The sequence below is a fragment of the Drosophila santomea genome, chromosome 2R (assembly GCF_016746245.2).
Source record: "Drosophila santomea strain STO CAGO 1482 chromosome 2R, Prin_Dsan_1.1, whole genome shotgun sequence".
Classification (NCBI taxonomy): Eukaryota; Metazoa; Arthropoda; class Insecta; order Diptera; family Drosophilidae; genus Drosophila; species Drosophila santomea.
In genome coordinates, this window is record NC_053017.2 from 13,638,388 (window position 1) to 13,652,476 (window position 14,089).

General features: G+C 44.0%; 1 protein-coding gene across 23 annotated transcripts; it reads right to left on the reverse strand.

Annotated features, from left to right (window-relative positions):
- Positions 1-283: 283 nt before the first annotated feature.
- On the reverse strand, positions 284-13,848 carry LOC120444651. Of its 23 annotated transcripts, XR_005615687.2 has the most exons (17): positions 8,277-8,437; positions 7,500-8,043; positions 7,194-7,316; positions 6,286-6,387; positions 6,042-6,221; positions 5,647-5,856; positions 4,903-5,114; positions 4,426-4,843; positions 4,176-4,202; positions 3,751-3,957; positions 3,226-3,652; positions 2,176-2,335; positions 2,000-2,107; positions 1,779-1,934; positions 1,581-1,593; positions 953-1,217; positions 284-696 (listed from the first exon to the last, which is right to left on the reverse strand). XR_005615687.2 is itself a non-coding variant. In XM_039624482.2 (15 exons), exons 2-15 carry the CDS (start codon positions 7,986-7,988, stop codon positions 648-650), a joined length of 2,775 nt encoding a protein of 924 aa, XP_039480416.1. In that variant the 5' UTR covers positions 7,989-8,043; positions 8,277-8,437; the 3' UTR covers positions 284-647. The 23 variants fall into 23 exon arrangements, 6 of the variants coding, with proteins under 6 accessions (XP_039480416.1, XP_039480415.1, XP_039480418.1 ...); XR_005615694.2 differs by lacking the exon at positions 8,277-8,437 and adding an exon at positions 13,474-13,848 and having other exon boundaries at positions 953-1,593; positions 7,500-7,975; XR_005615697.2 differs by lacking the exon at positions 1,581-1,593 and having other exon boundaries at positions 3,286-3,652; positions 5,680-5,856.
- Positions 13,849-14,089: the final 241 nt, after the last annotated feature.

The following is a 14,089-nucleotide window of genomic DNA, read 5'->3' on the forward strand; positions in this document are numbered from 1 at the left end:
CGTGCGGCGGTGGTAACTCTGTCGGGTTGTTTCTCCGATGTTATTGTTATCGATATTAGTGGGGCAGGACGTTGCCAGACAGGGAAATTTTCAAATTGCGGAAGGATTTTCAAAATTCAAAGGTAAACTATTAAGTACGCATGAAATCGAGTAAAGTTTGCGATGTTAGCATGATAAGTCCCTTTGCGCAGACCGCAGTTACCGGAAAACTGCACCCAGTGCTGTCATGAGCATCCCATTACATTTTATAGATTTTGTTGATAAATTAATAAAGAAAGAGTGCTAGTTTGATACCCGCTCTAATTAGTGATCACAACTTTATTGATTCACCGAATTTGTTGTTTAATTTAAAAAACCCTAATTCACTTTTATTTTGTACAATTATTATTCGTGTTTGTAGAAAATACAAAATATCAAAGGGCTCGAGCACGTTGACACGGAGAAATGGGTTAAAAACGAATCCAAAGAACTTATTGCACATGGTGTTGTGTTCGCGTGAGTGTATAAATAAATAACGTAATGTATCGAGGATTTCCGTAGCTGAAGAAGATGGTTTGCACAGCTCCTTCAGTTCTGCGTAACTAGGGTATTATTCGATTAAGGTTTCTCGTTTAAGGGCTGCTTGGATCCCAGGGTATTCCCCACATTCACAGCTTCCGTATGCTGCGGTCTGCCGCCGCCGAATTAAGTTTAGTGCTGTGAAAATAAGAGAAAAACAAACGTTAAATTTATCTAGGCATGTGCAACCAATGGTAAACAATAGAAAAAACAAGCTTTAAACAGTATTAGGCCGAATCTGAACGAATAAACTGAACAACCTTCAGAAGGAATTGCAGTAGCAATTGCATTAGTATGGATCGTAGTGCGATCATAACCGAACGAGGGTGTTAATTTAGTACACAACACAGTGGAGCAGAACAAGGAACTTCATGCGAATGCGTTGCCAGCTTACCCCGATTTTCCAGTTGCCAAGGGGTCAACTGGAAAATGCGCGAACCTCTCAAAACTGCAGCTGAACGGATCTAGAACCCTGGAGTTTTTGTTTTCATATTCTGTTTTTCTTTTCTTTTTTGCGTTCAAATCGAAGAAATCGAAGGAGGATTGTGTATGTTTTTTTTTTTAATTAATGGCGTCAGAATGAACATTTTGAGAATGGTATTTAACTGGCTAAAGATGCTGTGATGTGGCTGAGACCCTTCTACTCCTCACTGGCCATCCTGTGTCCATATGGCGGGTTGGTCGGTGATGGTAATTGGTATTTGGTGTGGGGTGCGATGAGAAAGAGAGCTCAAATTAGTGCCCAGAAGGTAGAGTATACACATAGTGAAACAGCGTGGCCAAGCGAGGTGACATTGCATTGGTATGGGATGCTAGCGAAAGCCGGAAAACGAGGCGCGAATTTTCACATCTGACGCCAATTCAGAGGAAGTAGGAAATCAATAAATTGCTCTTGGTAAATATCAAACTGCATTTGGCGGTCTCTAGGTTTTTACAAAAGAATAAGTAATCAAATGACTGAATAGGATTGGTCACAAAATAAGGATTTAGTTAACTAGGTTTATATCTCTCTCTGTGAGTACCGGAAATGACGTTCTGTTTTTTTTTTGGGTTGGGTGTGCGTGCGTATTGTGTGTTGTGTGTGTGTGTGAAAAGAGAAAAATAAAACGAAATTAATAAATTAGTATGGGGTATCGGTTAGGAGTTTGTAGTTCCCTCAAATATCTGAATATCGGGCAGAGGATAAGGATAAGAGCTGGCGGGGATCAAGATGCACTTACAGTTCCATGGAGAGCACCGTGGGATTGGGACATGCCTGTGGTGCCCGTATGTGGCACTGCTTGTGACAAATCAGCTGGCAGTCGCGACACTCGTAGCCCTGCTTTCCGGGCCTCCGCGGTATGGACTTCATGCAGATGGAGCACTGCAGACCGCTTCTGAAAGGCCAACAGTTCGTTAATTACATATTATATATATATATAGTAAAACAACTTATGCTTACCCGCTCAAATGCTTGGCGATGAAGGTGTGATCGTTGTAGATGTGCAGCTTGGTGCCCTTGCGACGCCAGCGCGGTCTCTGGGCGATGGCCAAAGGCACAATAAAGTGGCTAAAAGGGATGTCGAGGAAACAGGTTCGTTAGAGGATAAAGGAGCCAAGGATTCGATCGAAACTCACCGCTTTATGCCATTCTCGATGGTCTCCAGCACCAGGGTGGAGGCCTCGTGCACATAGGTTTTATTGCTAGCCGAGGAAAAGCCTGAGATGGCCGAGGATTCTGAAATTGAGGAGCGGCGTGAGTGGTCGGTGATGGAGTGACCAATGCCCATGCGTGGTCCTGCGTTTTATTAATTTTAGTGTGTGTTTGTTTTGGTTTTTTTTATATTTTTATGTGGCAAGTTGAGAGTGGCACACAAACCAAGCACCCGATTAGGACCCATCAAATCATATTTTGCACATATGAAAATAAACAAAAGAAAATAATAGGAGAGGAGTATGAGAAATAATCGAAACCACGTCGAATTAAAGATTATAAAAAATGAGAATTCAAAAGCCAAAATTCCAGAAAATAAGCCCAAATATTTACAAAATATTCAACCGTGTTGTGTTTTTGAGGAAATAAGTGTTTCATGTGCGTGTGTGTCGGAACCATGGAATACATACAGATTCGTGTTGTGGATCACAGTTCGGTTAGCAGTTGATGAGTATTGTGTTAAGGGAGAGAAGATAAGACAGACAACAGATGTAGATACAAATACAGATACAGATACCATATAACCAAGTAGTTCATTACAAGCTTTGAATGGTACAATAACTTGGGTACTTAAACATTAAGGGAGAAAAGCAATTTACACTTAGTATTCCAGTTATTCATGAGATATAATGTATGGATAACAATGATTTCACTCATGATTTGTAATTACTAATACTAATAAGGCTAAAGCACCAATTAAAAATTGAATAATCAAGCGAAAGTGCCAATTAGTTAGTAAAAATAAGGTTTTGTAAGAGAGCCAAAATGATTAAAAACTAAATATAAGTATTAGGAATAAGAATTGTTGCGGTGCGGTAAGCAGTTCACAGTTGATATAAGTGAACTTGAAATATGATATTCCTTCGCAGAGTTATTAGCAGAATGCAGGAGTAGTCCAAAAAATGTGCGTTAAGCCGGGCTCAAATGGTTAAAACGTGGACACTGGCGGAGGACTGTGACTGGATGGTAATTACCAAGTGAATTGCTTTTGGACAGAGTGCCACGATCGACAGATAATGAACGGGAAGAATCACCATTGAGGGTTCCGGTGGCTGTTCGAGGGAATCCGGTGGCTGTTGTTGTATTCGAGTTGGTGGCTGATAGTGACTTATGACTGTTATTATTAGGTTGATCGGCCGAGAGGGTGCGTGTCTTGGAGCGGCTGAGCCGCTTCTTCAGGGTGCCAAAGAAATTACGTTTTTTGCTGCGCCCGCGATCATCGACCACGTCATGGCCCTCCAACAATCCGGAGTGCTGGGCCAGCTGCTGGGCACCACCGTTCCGTGACAGACTGTTATATCCGCCCGAACCGGCGCCATTGGAGTTGCCATTGCCATTGAGGCTGTAGTTGTTGTGGTAACTACTGCCGTTCGGCGATGAGGCGGCATTGGGCTGGCCAAACTGCAAGTGATTCAACGGTTATCAAGGGGTAATCTTCTCCAGCTCTAAACTCAAACTGCATGCCATGCCGGTGAACGTGTTGAACTCAGTGTACTTACCTCCGCGGTGCTGTCCTCGTTGACGGTGCCGTTACCTGAATCGATGAGAGCCTCGCCCAGCTGGCTGGCCTTCTCCTCCTTGGCCAGCTCCAGCTCGAGCTCGTTTTGCGCCTCGTTGGCTGCCCGTTCGAAGGCCTGGGCCACTGCCTGATCCAATTCCGTTGCCGTTTCGGTCACCTCGATTTGGCCATCTCTGTTCAACTCGACCTGATCGGTTCGAGGTTGTGGTTAGGGCAATTGGTAAGCGCAATTTGGGGTGTTAGGCAGAGCAAACAGAACGAGAAACATTTTGACATTAGCTTGGCTTAAATACTAACTAGCCTACATGACTGGTAAACCATCATGAGGGCGGGGATTAGAGACGCAGTAACTCATATAACTCAAAAGAACGTTTGAAGAAATGATGACCAGGTCTGGGTGTTTACCTTAAATGCATTCGGGCTGCTCGAATTCTGGGCGGGATCGGAGACGGAAATGAAATGAAATAAAGGTAAAGAAAAACACAAAAGGAAATTATAAAACCGTGGAATGCGGAAGAGGAAGGCACGAAATGTATGAAATCACTAAAAACAAAGTTTGAGTGCCACAATTGTGATCCAGAAATCTCCGGATCTTTGCCAGCAGAGATATGTTGGCACAACAACCGTGAATCTCATTTTGGCCATATACACTCACCCGCTGCACACTGTGGATGATCAAAGTGCTCTTGCTGGGCTGTCCGCCACTTCCGCTGCTCGAGAGCGCTCCATCCTGCAGAGCTCTAACGGCTGCATCCGCCAGATCGGCTCCATTCCGGATGTGTTCGTTGATGGCCGGTGTGCTGAGACGCAATGCCTCCTTAAGACGCTGGGGACGGGCGCCCGCCGGGATTTCGGCTCCCTCGATGAACACAAAGTCCACGGTGATGGCACCCGAAACGGGCTGCGTCTCATAGGGACGCGGCTGCAGCTGCAGCAGCTGAGTGGATGCGGGTCCAACGGCCAGCTCATCGATGCCAACCAGGCCGAGACCCAGGAACTTGGGCGGATCGGAGGCGATCACCGGATGGTCATACACCTCGAACAGGATCTCGGCGGATTGGGGGGAGAGTTCACTGCAATTAAAGTAAAGGCATTATTATTGGTGACCAATTTGAAAGCACTGACCACTTACAAGAGGAAGTGCTCATCCCAGAAGGGTTTGCTGCCGCGCTGAGTGCCCGTCTGGTTCTTCTGGGCCGGCTCGTCCATCTCGATGACCACATAGGGATTCTGGGCATCCCTTATGCCATCACCCTTGACGATCTTCACCAGCAGCCGGCGGCCGGAAACCATGTGTTGGGAGTCCCTCAATCCCACGCCTCCCAGGTGATGCTCCATGTTGTGCTGTGTGAATTGTAGGAGGACAACATGCGATGAGTGAGTGCAGTGAGAGACAGAGAAAAGAAAGTAGTCACGGGATGGGTTCTTCGGTCTGAGAGCGATAAAAAGACGGAATTAGGGGCTTATGAAATTCGCCTTTAATAAGGAACTAATGCGTGGACAGACACTAGTAATTGTAATAATATTGAAAGTATTGGTTGCCCTGAAAAGAGAGAGCGCAAAACAAAGTTCTTTTTACTTTCCAGGATCATCAGGGATCATAGGGGTTAACAAAAACGAATTCTCAACGGAAACACGAGCGATGAGCTGAAAGATAGTTATCGAAAAAGGCGAATTCCATAAACACAGGTGAGGGCGAGAGCAATGAGAAGTGTCTGTTTGTTTCGTTTGATGACAACACTGTACAGATAGTCTCAAGTCGAGTTCTGTGTGCGATGACAAGTGTACGAGGACACAGGAGTAGTACAAAGAACAATAAACACAACACTGCCAAAAATACGGGAGCTGGCATCTTCTCACTGCTCCCGACGCTCACCGCCAGCGAGTCATAGTGAACGGGATAGATTACGGGCAGGTCCAGGGGCTCCACCTCGGCCCGCGGACAGGTGGAGTAGATGGAGAAGTCCACCGGATAGACGGTGTCGCGCAGTGCCGTCGTCAGGATGTCGCTGATCACCGTCTGCAGCTGCTGTTCGTCCTGATCCATTGCCTTGATGGCACCCACGCTGTTCATCGCGATGCGAACCTATGTAAAAAAGGTAGTATTTCGGTTATTATGTATGTAGATAGTAGCAAAAGTCATCACTCATGAAACATGCAAATGTACTTCAGTTTAAGTTAAGTTAAGCTTATCAAACTTTAATCAGTTTCATGAATTGTTTTCAAAAGCTGATACGCTATTATTTCTTCGCTGTTGGGAGAGTTACTCACATCCGGATAGCCCTCCACTCGCATCTCACCCTTGAGGCTGTTGTAGTTCATGGGAATGGCCATACGGGCGCGGAACCTGGACACGGTGACCTTGTAGTGGGAGGTCTCCACCTTGCCCGCCTTCTGGCGGAAGGTCTTCACCTGCAGCACCGGCATTGCATCGCAGTCAAAGGTGATGAGCTGTTGTGATATGAAGTTCTCAAGTGATTAAATATACAATTGGCAAGCAAATTGATTTTATTACCATATCAGCGGGATTGTTTTCATCGCAATTACAAAAGATATTATTCAATCCGGGGGCAGGACTGTCGGGGAGCACTCGAACCACTTCAACGGCCACTCCATGCTGCAAAGGGGAAGGAATATACAAAAATGTATTAAATACTTCAATCAAACAGATGGGCTCCTCTTTCCATCGCTGGATGTTTTATGCGCGAATTACGTAATTCAGCAGCAGCGTAATTCAGTGCGATTTTTTTGGGGCTACACTTCAGAGACGGGATAATGACTAACGACTAAATTCCGACCTTGGCCTACGACTGGCTCCGATCACGTAAAAGGCGATAAAAAAGCAAATCGGAGGAAAGCAAGCGAGGCGCGCTCATGTATTTCAATTTTCGGATACCCTCGAGCCGAGTTAAGTTATTAATTATTTAGTTTAAATTACTGGAATTGTGGTGAATAACAAAAACCATTATGCATATCAACCAACTAGTTGCATAAGTATTCAAATTAAGTCCATAGGTAAACCTACTTAAGTTAGCCTACTTTTAACACTTTTTCAAATCAGAAACAAGCTTATTTCAGTCTCAGATTTCAGCTCTTAGATTTGCAGTCACAAATTTGTAACTGAACACTATAAACTCGTCGAGCTAAATACTACACGGTATAGAAAACTGAAAACAAAACGCGTTTTGACATCAGTTACGGCTGAGCGAGTTCCCAGTTCGCCAGCTAGCTGGAGAAGGGGAAAAAGCAGCTGAACATCGATTTCAAGTTGAATGTCGTGGCGGGCCAAGAACAAAGGTTAATGCCCGGCCAATAAAGACCAAGACGGGCTCAGCCATGACATCAGATTGCGGACCATGTATGATGTCAAATCTGGATGGCTGTATGATGTCATTTAGCCCATGCCATCCGATTGAGACTCACCTCCTCCACAGACTTGCGCAGCGTGTCGTTGATGGCAATAACCCAGGACATGAGCAGCTCGTTGACGATGACCAGGTCGCTGTAGAGCCAGCGGAACACCTGGCTGGTCCAGGTGACGGAGCTCTGAAGAATAAAAGGTAAATAGAGTCACTTACAGATTATAAACATCAATTTATTAACATTTATATAAATAACATTCTTCTTATTCCGGAGATATATTAAGTTCTGTGCAAAACGAAAGATGTTACTTCTCATTTTGAGTTTTTAGTTCCAAATTCCAAGTGTGTACTGATGATAAATTCTTACCGTTTCTGGACCCACGACATTCGACGGCGGTGGGACATAGCGCTTCTTGCGATTCTCCGGCCCAGTGGAGCTCTGACGCACCACCCGACGACGTGGACCGCCGGCGGCAGCACCACCGCTGTTCAAGGGCGAGGCCGATGAGCGTCCACGACCTCCGGAGGCGCCGGCCAGAGGCTTGGATAGATCCAAGCCCTCCACCTTGCTCTTGGTGGCCAGCAGATCGCGCGGCTCCGAGAGACGCTTCTCCGTCTTGCCGGCGACGGACGTGGGTGAACCGGAGGTGGGGGCCACGCTCGTCTGGCGACTGTTGGCGGCACTGGCCGCCTTGTCCTTGTTGAGATACTTGTGGTAGAGCAGCTTGATCAGCCACACGGAGAAGAGGGCCAGAACGGCCCACAGGAAAATGAAGATGGCCAGGGAGTCCATTGTTAAGTCACCAAGTCCCTCGAACGAACAGATATAGTCATCGATTTGATCTGCTAGATCCATCGTTCAGTTCCAGGCGGTGTTAATCCCACAGTTCGTCGTCATCGTCGTTATCGTTCTGCGGGAATGGGAATATAGAGACTTTTAGTGGGTGTTTCTCTTCTCTGGCGGAGAGCATCTCCGAAATGGGTTGTGTGATGAGAGGAATTTGTGTATCGGGGCAGCCATGAAAGATCTTAATCCCCCCCTCCTCCTGCTAACCAACCGTCGCTGTCGCATTCTATTTATAGAATTTGTACAATTTTCTTTTGGGGGAAAATATGAAACGTTGGGAAAAAACTTGGCACTCACAAAAGCACACACAATCCACGGGAAGTTATAAAATAATAATCGTTTAAATATTTTCAACTTGAATTGTTTATATTAGTTTAAAGATATGTATTTGCTTTAAACAAATAATCGAAATGAAAATGGAAATGGAAAAATCGAAATATTTGAAAACGGAACCAAACCGAACCGAACTGAAACAGAACTCAACTGAAATGAAATGAAATAAACGGCTCGCATGCAAATCAATTCGAATCGGATGGTATCTTTTGGGGATCTTCGCTCTCCGCAGCGAGCGGCATTCTCAGATGCCAAAGGTATCTGTATCTGGCAGTACGAATCCGAGTGAAAGATACAATTCTTACTGCGCCGGCGCCTGTAGCTCGTGTCAGAGATGTGAACACTTGTTATCCATTCGCTTGTTCGTGACTCCAACTATTCCATTCTTCAGCAATTGACGTCATAGTTTTTTGGGTCGCGAGTGAGAAGGAGTAGCGATGACGTAAGGCTGATTTTCCCCTATTTACGACTTCACTTTATTGTTTATAATATGTTTGTTCTGCTTTTATTTTTAGACCCTTCACTGTTTTGTTTCGTTCTTTCCGCTTCTGGTGGTTGCATTACACGGATTTATTAGAAAACATTCGAGAGAATTGGCAGTCGACAATTGGACTTGTGGGCTAAATAGAGCATGTTTTCGTTTCATTCCCCTTGGCACTTGTTGCAGTTAATACTGAACACACATTGTGCCCTCTTCCCATTCATTGCTGAATTTTCGCGAAAATACAAAAATACGAAAATGCGCTAAGCGTTTTTGGCGATAGAAAAACAATAACAAAAGCGCTATTATGCTGGCGATTATCTGTTTTATATCAAATAATGGCAGTGTTATTTTTGCCTCTTTTTCTCCACAGCCACGCACGCCATTTATGAGCACTGGAAAAAATTATAGCTGATTGCGTCTAGGTATTTATTATATTTACTTCAATTAACATCTTAGTAATACTATCATACTCTACGTTGCAGACCAGACACACTTGCATATTTAATTCAAATTTATAATCACTTAATAAACCATTTTCTTTTCCTGCGCCCGCTGCATTCTTCGGCTTTCTGCGCCACTGATTTTCCACTTGGCTTTTCTGCTTTTCTGCCTTTCTGACTTTCTGCTTTTCCACTCTCCAATCCCAGCAAGTACAAAACACTTTTCGAGCATTCTCAGCCAGTGGCACGTCGTCTATTGACCCCTCGCCATTATGTGGACACCAAGGGAGGGGCTGCGGAGGGGCGTGAAAATGAGGGGGGTGGTAGGTGGGTAGGTGCGAGTGAGAGGGCGATTACGAGAGCAACAAGTACTCGCGACTATTTTTAGCCCTTGGCAAGCGCACACAAATCGCGTTGGGGAAAATGCCGTTTGCCACGCCCCCCTCTCCACCCCTCCCCCTTCTCCGCCTTGAGGCGTGCAGCAGCCGCCCCAGTACACATGTTCCCATTGCCCCCTGATTGACAGAGATCTGCGATCTAACGGGCAACGTGTGGGAAAAGTGCCCGCATCGTTAGGGAAAACTGCATTAAGTACTACATATATAATACCAAGAACTTTGAAAAATCTGCATTAAGTACTATATCACAACAAGACCTTTAATTCTTCAAACAAAGTGCTCGCTATTAAAGTACAAGTTGGGCCCAAAAAAAACTCCTTTCTTTAATTAGCATATTTTCAAGTGCCTTTAGGCGAACTCCTCATAAAAAAAACAACCCATATGAACCATTTGCCGCCGTGTGAAATATGTGCACAGCTCATACGCTCGTGTGGTAATAGCCCATATTCCCAGAAGAGCCGCTGGGCCTGGCTAATTAATGCGAAAGTGTGCGGCACATGCAAACTATTGGCCAAGTGGCTTCAGCTTCAGCTTCAGCTTCGGCCCGCTTCCCAAGCTCGAATTTGATGGGCTTGGGCAACGGCAACAGGTTGCCAGTACTTCCGTTTTAATTGCCCCCACAAACCTTCAAGGGGGTCAGAGGTTTCGGGTTGAATGGCCCCGCCTTCTGAGCTTCCGAGTGGAGAACCTGTGAAAATTGCGTCACCCGCCATTCTTAGTGTATTCTTAGTGCCTACTTTTTTGTTTTCTAAAGAGGTTTCAGTACATTCAGCTAGGTATTCGGTGTGCAAACATTTTGAGATGCACACCCAGTGCGCATTGCTAATCACATTCAAATGCGAATAAATATTGAAAATGATTTCCGTTACCACGCCAGAGCTAAAAATAGAGATTGGGTAATCCAATCCAATACAATCCAATCCAATCCAATCCAAGCCGATCGAAAGCCGGCGTTCTGAGTAGAAGCAACCACAGGTCTGAAGGTCGCCGAAATGTAATATAATAGATATGAATCAATCCATAAACTTAGACGGGGAACACACACTTGAGTCAGCTTATCTTATCACAGTCTTTGCATTTATCGCATTTAATAGCCATTAACGAATTGGCATTATGACTCGATATGGATCTTGGCACCTGGCCATTGGACTAGTGATACAATGGCAACAGGCTATCTGGCTTCTCCCATTAAAATGGGTCAATAAAATATGCCAAATGACGACACCGCCAACAGTTCCAAATGCTCTCAAACATGATGTCATGCCAGTGAATGTTGAGTGTTCATTGCTGTGTGTTTCATTCAAATTGATAAGCGTCTGGTTCAGATTTGCACAGAGCAAAAATAAATAAAATAGCTTAAGTTTTACGACTCGAAAGTAAGTTACGAATGGCAGCTTATGTTTTAAGACTCGAAAGTAATTTACAATGAGCAGTAAACACCATTTATGTTAAGTATATAAATTTGGGTGTCCAAGACCTATAAAATCAGTTGATCTTGAAGTAAGTAAGTGATGGATACATAACTTCGAATTGATTGCATACAAGGTGCCAGCTGTCATGCATAGATTTTGTCATGCCAGTTATTAGGCAGGCTACACCCATTTATTTAAGTGCACTCGTGCCGTCGAGAAAGCTCTAATCAGTCATCCATGCATGAAGAGCCTCCAAATGAAATTGCACTTTAATATAGCCCGATTAATCTTTTACCCTATGGCATCGATATCAACGACCGAACTTCGTCGTGTTTGCCATTTCAAAGTGTCAAGGTTGTGTCTAAATTTGGAAATGCGAAAGGCGAAAGGAAATGGCTGGCGAGCGCAGACAGGGCGTATGCTAGATTTGCAACAAAAGACATTAAGCATACGCAGCGTGGCACGCTCCCGTGGCACGCAACTGAAAGCGACCACGTCAGAGGTCAAAGGGGAAAGGGGAAAGGGCCAGTTGCGTGTTTCAGTTGTGTGCCAGCCAAAGTTCAGCTCAGAGCAGCAGCACAATCATTTTACACAACTCGCTGAGACAGACAAAACAGCGTTTCGGAACCCTTCGACTTTGGCCCATTGAAAAACTCGTTTATCGATTCAAACTGGTACCGAGAACCTATCGATTTTCGCTCTGTGAACATGAGTTCTAGGCAAACGAAGGCGTTACGCATTCCGCTCAAGGAAACTTCCTGCTCCCCGGCCTATTGATTTTTCCCCAGGCTTCCATTCACTTATCTGAATGATTGGCCTGCAAATATGGTCGGCGGTCAGTTTGCACGCCAACCGCGCTTAGCTCCGCATGGCTAAAAGGTATTTGAACTTCGGGGCCAATTGTTTTGACCACGTTTGGGCAGCCATTTGAGGGCCAGGGTTGCCAGGGCAACCACTAAATTATTTAGAGCCAGCCGCATTGATTTGTCAACGTGCCGAGCGCCAAACAAACCTGGGTGGAATCGTAAAAAGTGTTCACAGCTCGTGGTAAATTTGTTTGTTTACCCAAAAACATAATTTTCCCTTTTCCTGGAAGTTGCTTTTCCGAGGAAAAGCTTTGACCGGCAAAGGATGCGCCATGTGAAAGAGAAACTATGAAAATATGGGAGAGCACAGAGTGAAGAGAATGCCAGAAGGGGTTGGAAATTGCAGCCAGTTACACGAGCAAAAAATTATCTAAAGTTATTGTTTTGTTGCCGAACTCTAAATGAACTTTAAACTGCTATAGAAAAGGTTTAAGTGTTAATAAAATGTAGTCGACTTGTAATGCACATTTTTAACGGTTTAAATGCTTCAAAAACATTTTACTAAATTCTTACGTTTAAACTATGCAAAATTTACTACATCTTGTGGAATGTTAAATGAATCTATTTGCCTAAAACCTGAAAGTGTTATGCTATTTATAAGAAAATTTAACAATATATGTGACTGTACATATGTTTTTTCCAGTGCAAACTTTAGCTTTGCCTAGTTTTCCTGGCTTTCAACAGCGCCAACAGCCAACAGCCAGTGACACAGTTTCCACATTTTGGGGTGGCTTCCAGGGGTGTAGAGAGAGATACGGAGCTACAAAACGAGGGTTGCAGATGGACGAAGCACGCCATTTGGGCCTCTATCGCACAGAGGATCGCCGGGAACGTCTTCATAGAGCCATTAGGAACACACCCAATACAATACCCAAAGTAAAAACCAAGCCCAAAAATGGGGCAATCCCTGAGCTCAGCAAAAAAGGATGTGGAAGTGCGATTAAATGAGGGCGTTTTCTTTTTTTTTGTTTTTTTTTGGGAACTGGTTTTTGCTTCACTTACCGCATCGAAGAACGCAATTTGTAGTTGTGTAATTATAGTTGTTAAATCCGCAGGACGAGTGTGTTGCAGTGTGTTGCAAGTTTTGTGGTTCGTGGAAGTAAAAAATGGTTGGCGTTATTTAGGGAGAAATCACAAACGTAACCGTAACCGTAACTACATATGTTATGCCTTCTTTAGCCCTGATTCTGCGACTTCTTGTTTTCAGGTGTTAGGGAACAAGTTTAAAGAATGCAAATGCAAATACCCCGTGATTGATTAGTGACAAAAGCTTTGAAAGCCCTGCGGTATTTGTGGGTATTCAGCAATCATGTGCGTGGGTTTCAGTATGGTTTGCACGTGAGATAGGTGGCCGAATATAAAAATTTCATTAAATTCCAGGGCCAGTAATTTAGGGCCAGCAATTTCTCTGTGCAATAGGCAAATCGATAAAGGAGAGAGAGGTGTTGGAGAGGTGGGTGGGGTGGGTTGGCAAATAGGGGGTGGTGACGGGGGGCGGAAAAGCTTGGCACACATAGTAAACAAATGATGTTTTCACTGAATTTTTATATGCTCTACTCACACGGTTGACCGAATTTTAAAGGCCACGTTAGCAAATAATATTCCTACGAATTTCGATTTAGTGCCAAAAAAGAAAACTCAACCAAAACACTGCCGATTATTCTTGTCTCAAAAATAATGCCGTTTCGTATTTTATTACTTAATATTTCTCAAATTATTTATCTAAGTACTTCGCTGAAGCGAGATAGAAGATAGTCGCTCTCTTCTCGCGTTGATGATGAAATTCTTTCGTTACGTTTGTTATTGTTCTTCTGTTTTGTTTTTATGTTTTTGTCACTTTGTTCGTTGCGAAGATGGCGATAAAGGAGAGGCGAAGAGGGAAGCGAGGCAAATCGAGTAGACGTGTGAAGAATTTTACAAACTTCCGTAAAATTAACTAAAATGGATAGAAACAATTGATCTTTTGTTAAATATTGCCGAATCTTAAACAATAACAACTTTTGATTTATGTTTGGTGCTTTTAATGGCTTTTTTTGCTAACTAAAGTAATTATAAGCATCACAAATTTCACAATTTTTATATCCAAATCATGCGAAGCCACGCAAGTTACAGATAATCAAAAACTGAATAGAAGAAGCCACTCAAGTTTGAACAAAATACAATCGAGTTATTCAAGT

Bases quoted from the DNA above. Each gene is read 5' to 3' on its own strand.
- LOC120444651 (XM_039624480.2), bottom strand. From the start codon at position 7,988: ATGGATCTAGCAGATCAAATCGATGACTATATCTGTTCGTTCGAGGGA. The intron at 5,115-5,646 runs GTGAGCGTCGGG...CAATTCACACAG, and splicing joins TTCACTATGACTCGCTGGCG to CACAACATGGAGCATCACCT. The intron at 4,203-4,425 runs GTGAGTGTATAT...GATCCCGCCCAG, and splicing joins TCATCCACAGTGTGCAGCGG to AATTCGAGCAGCCCGAATGC.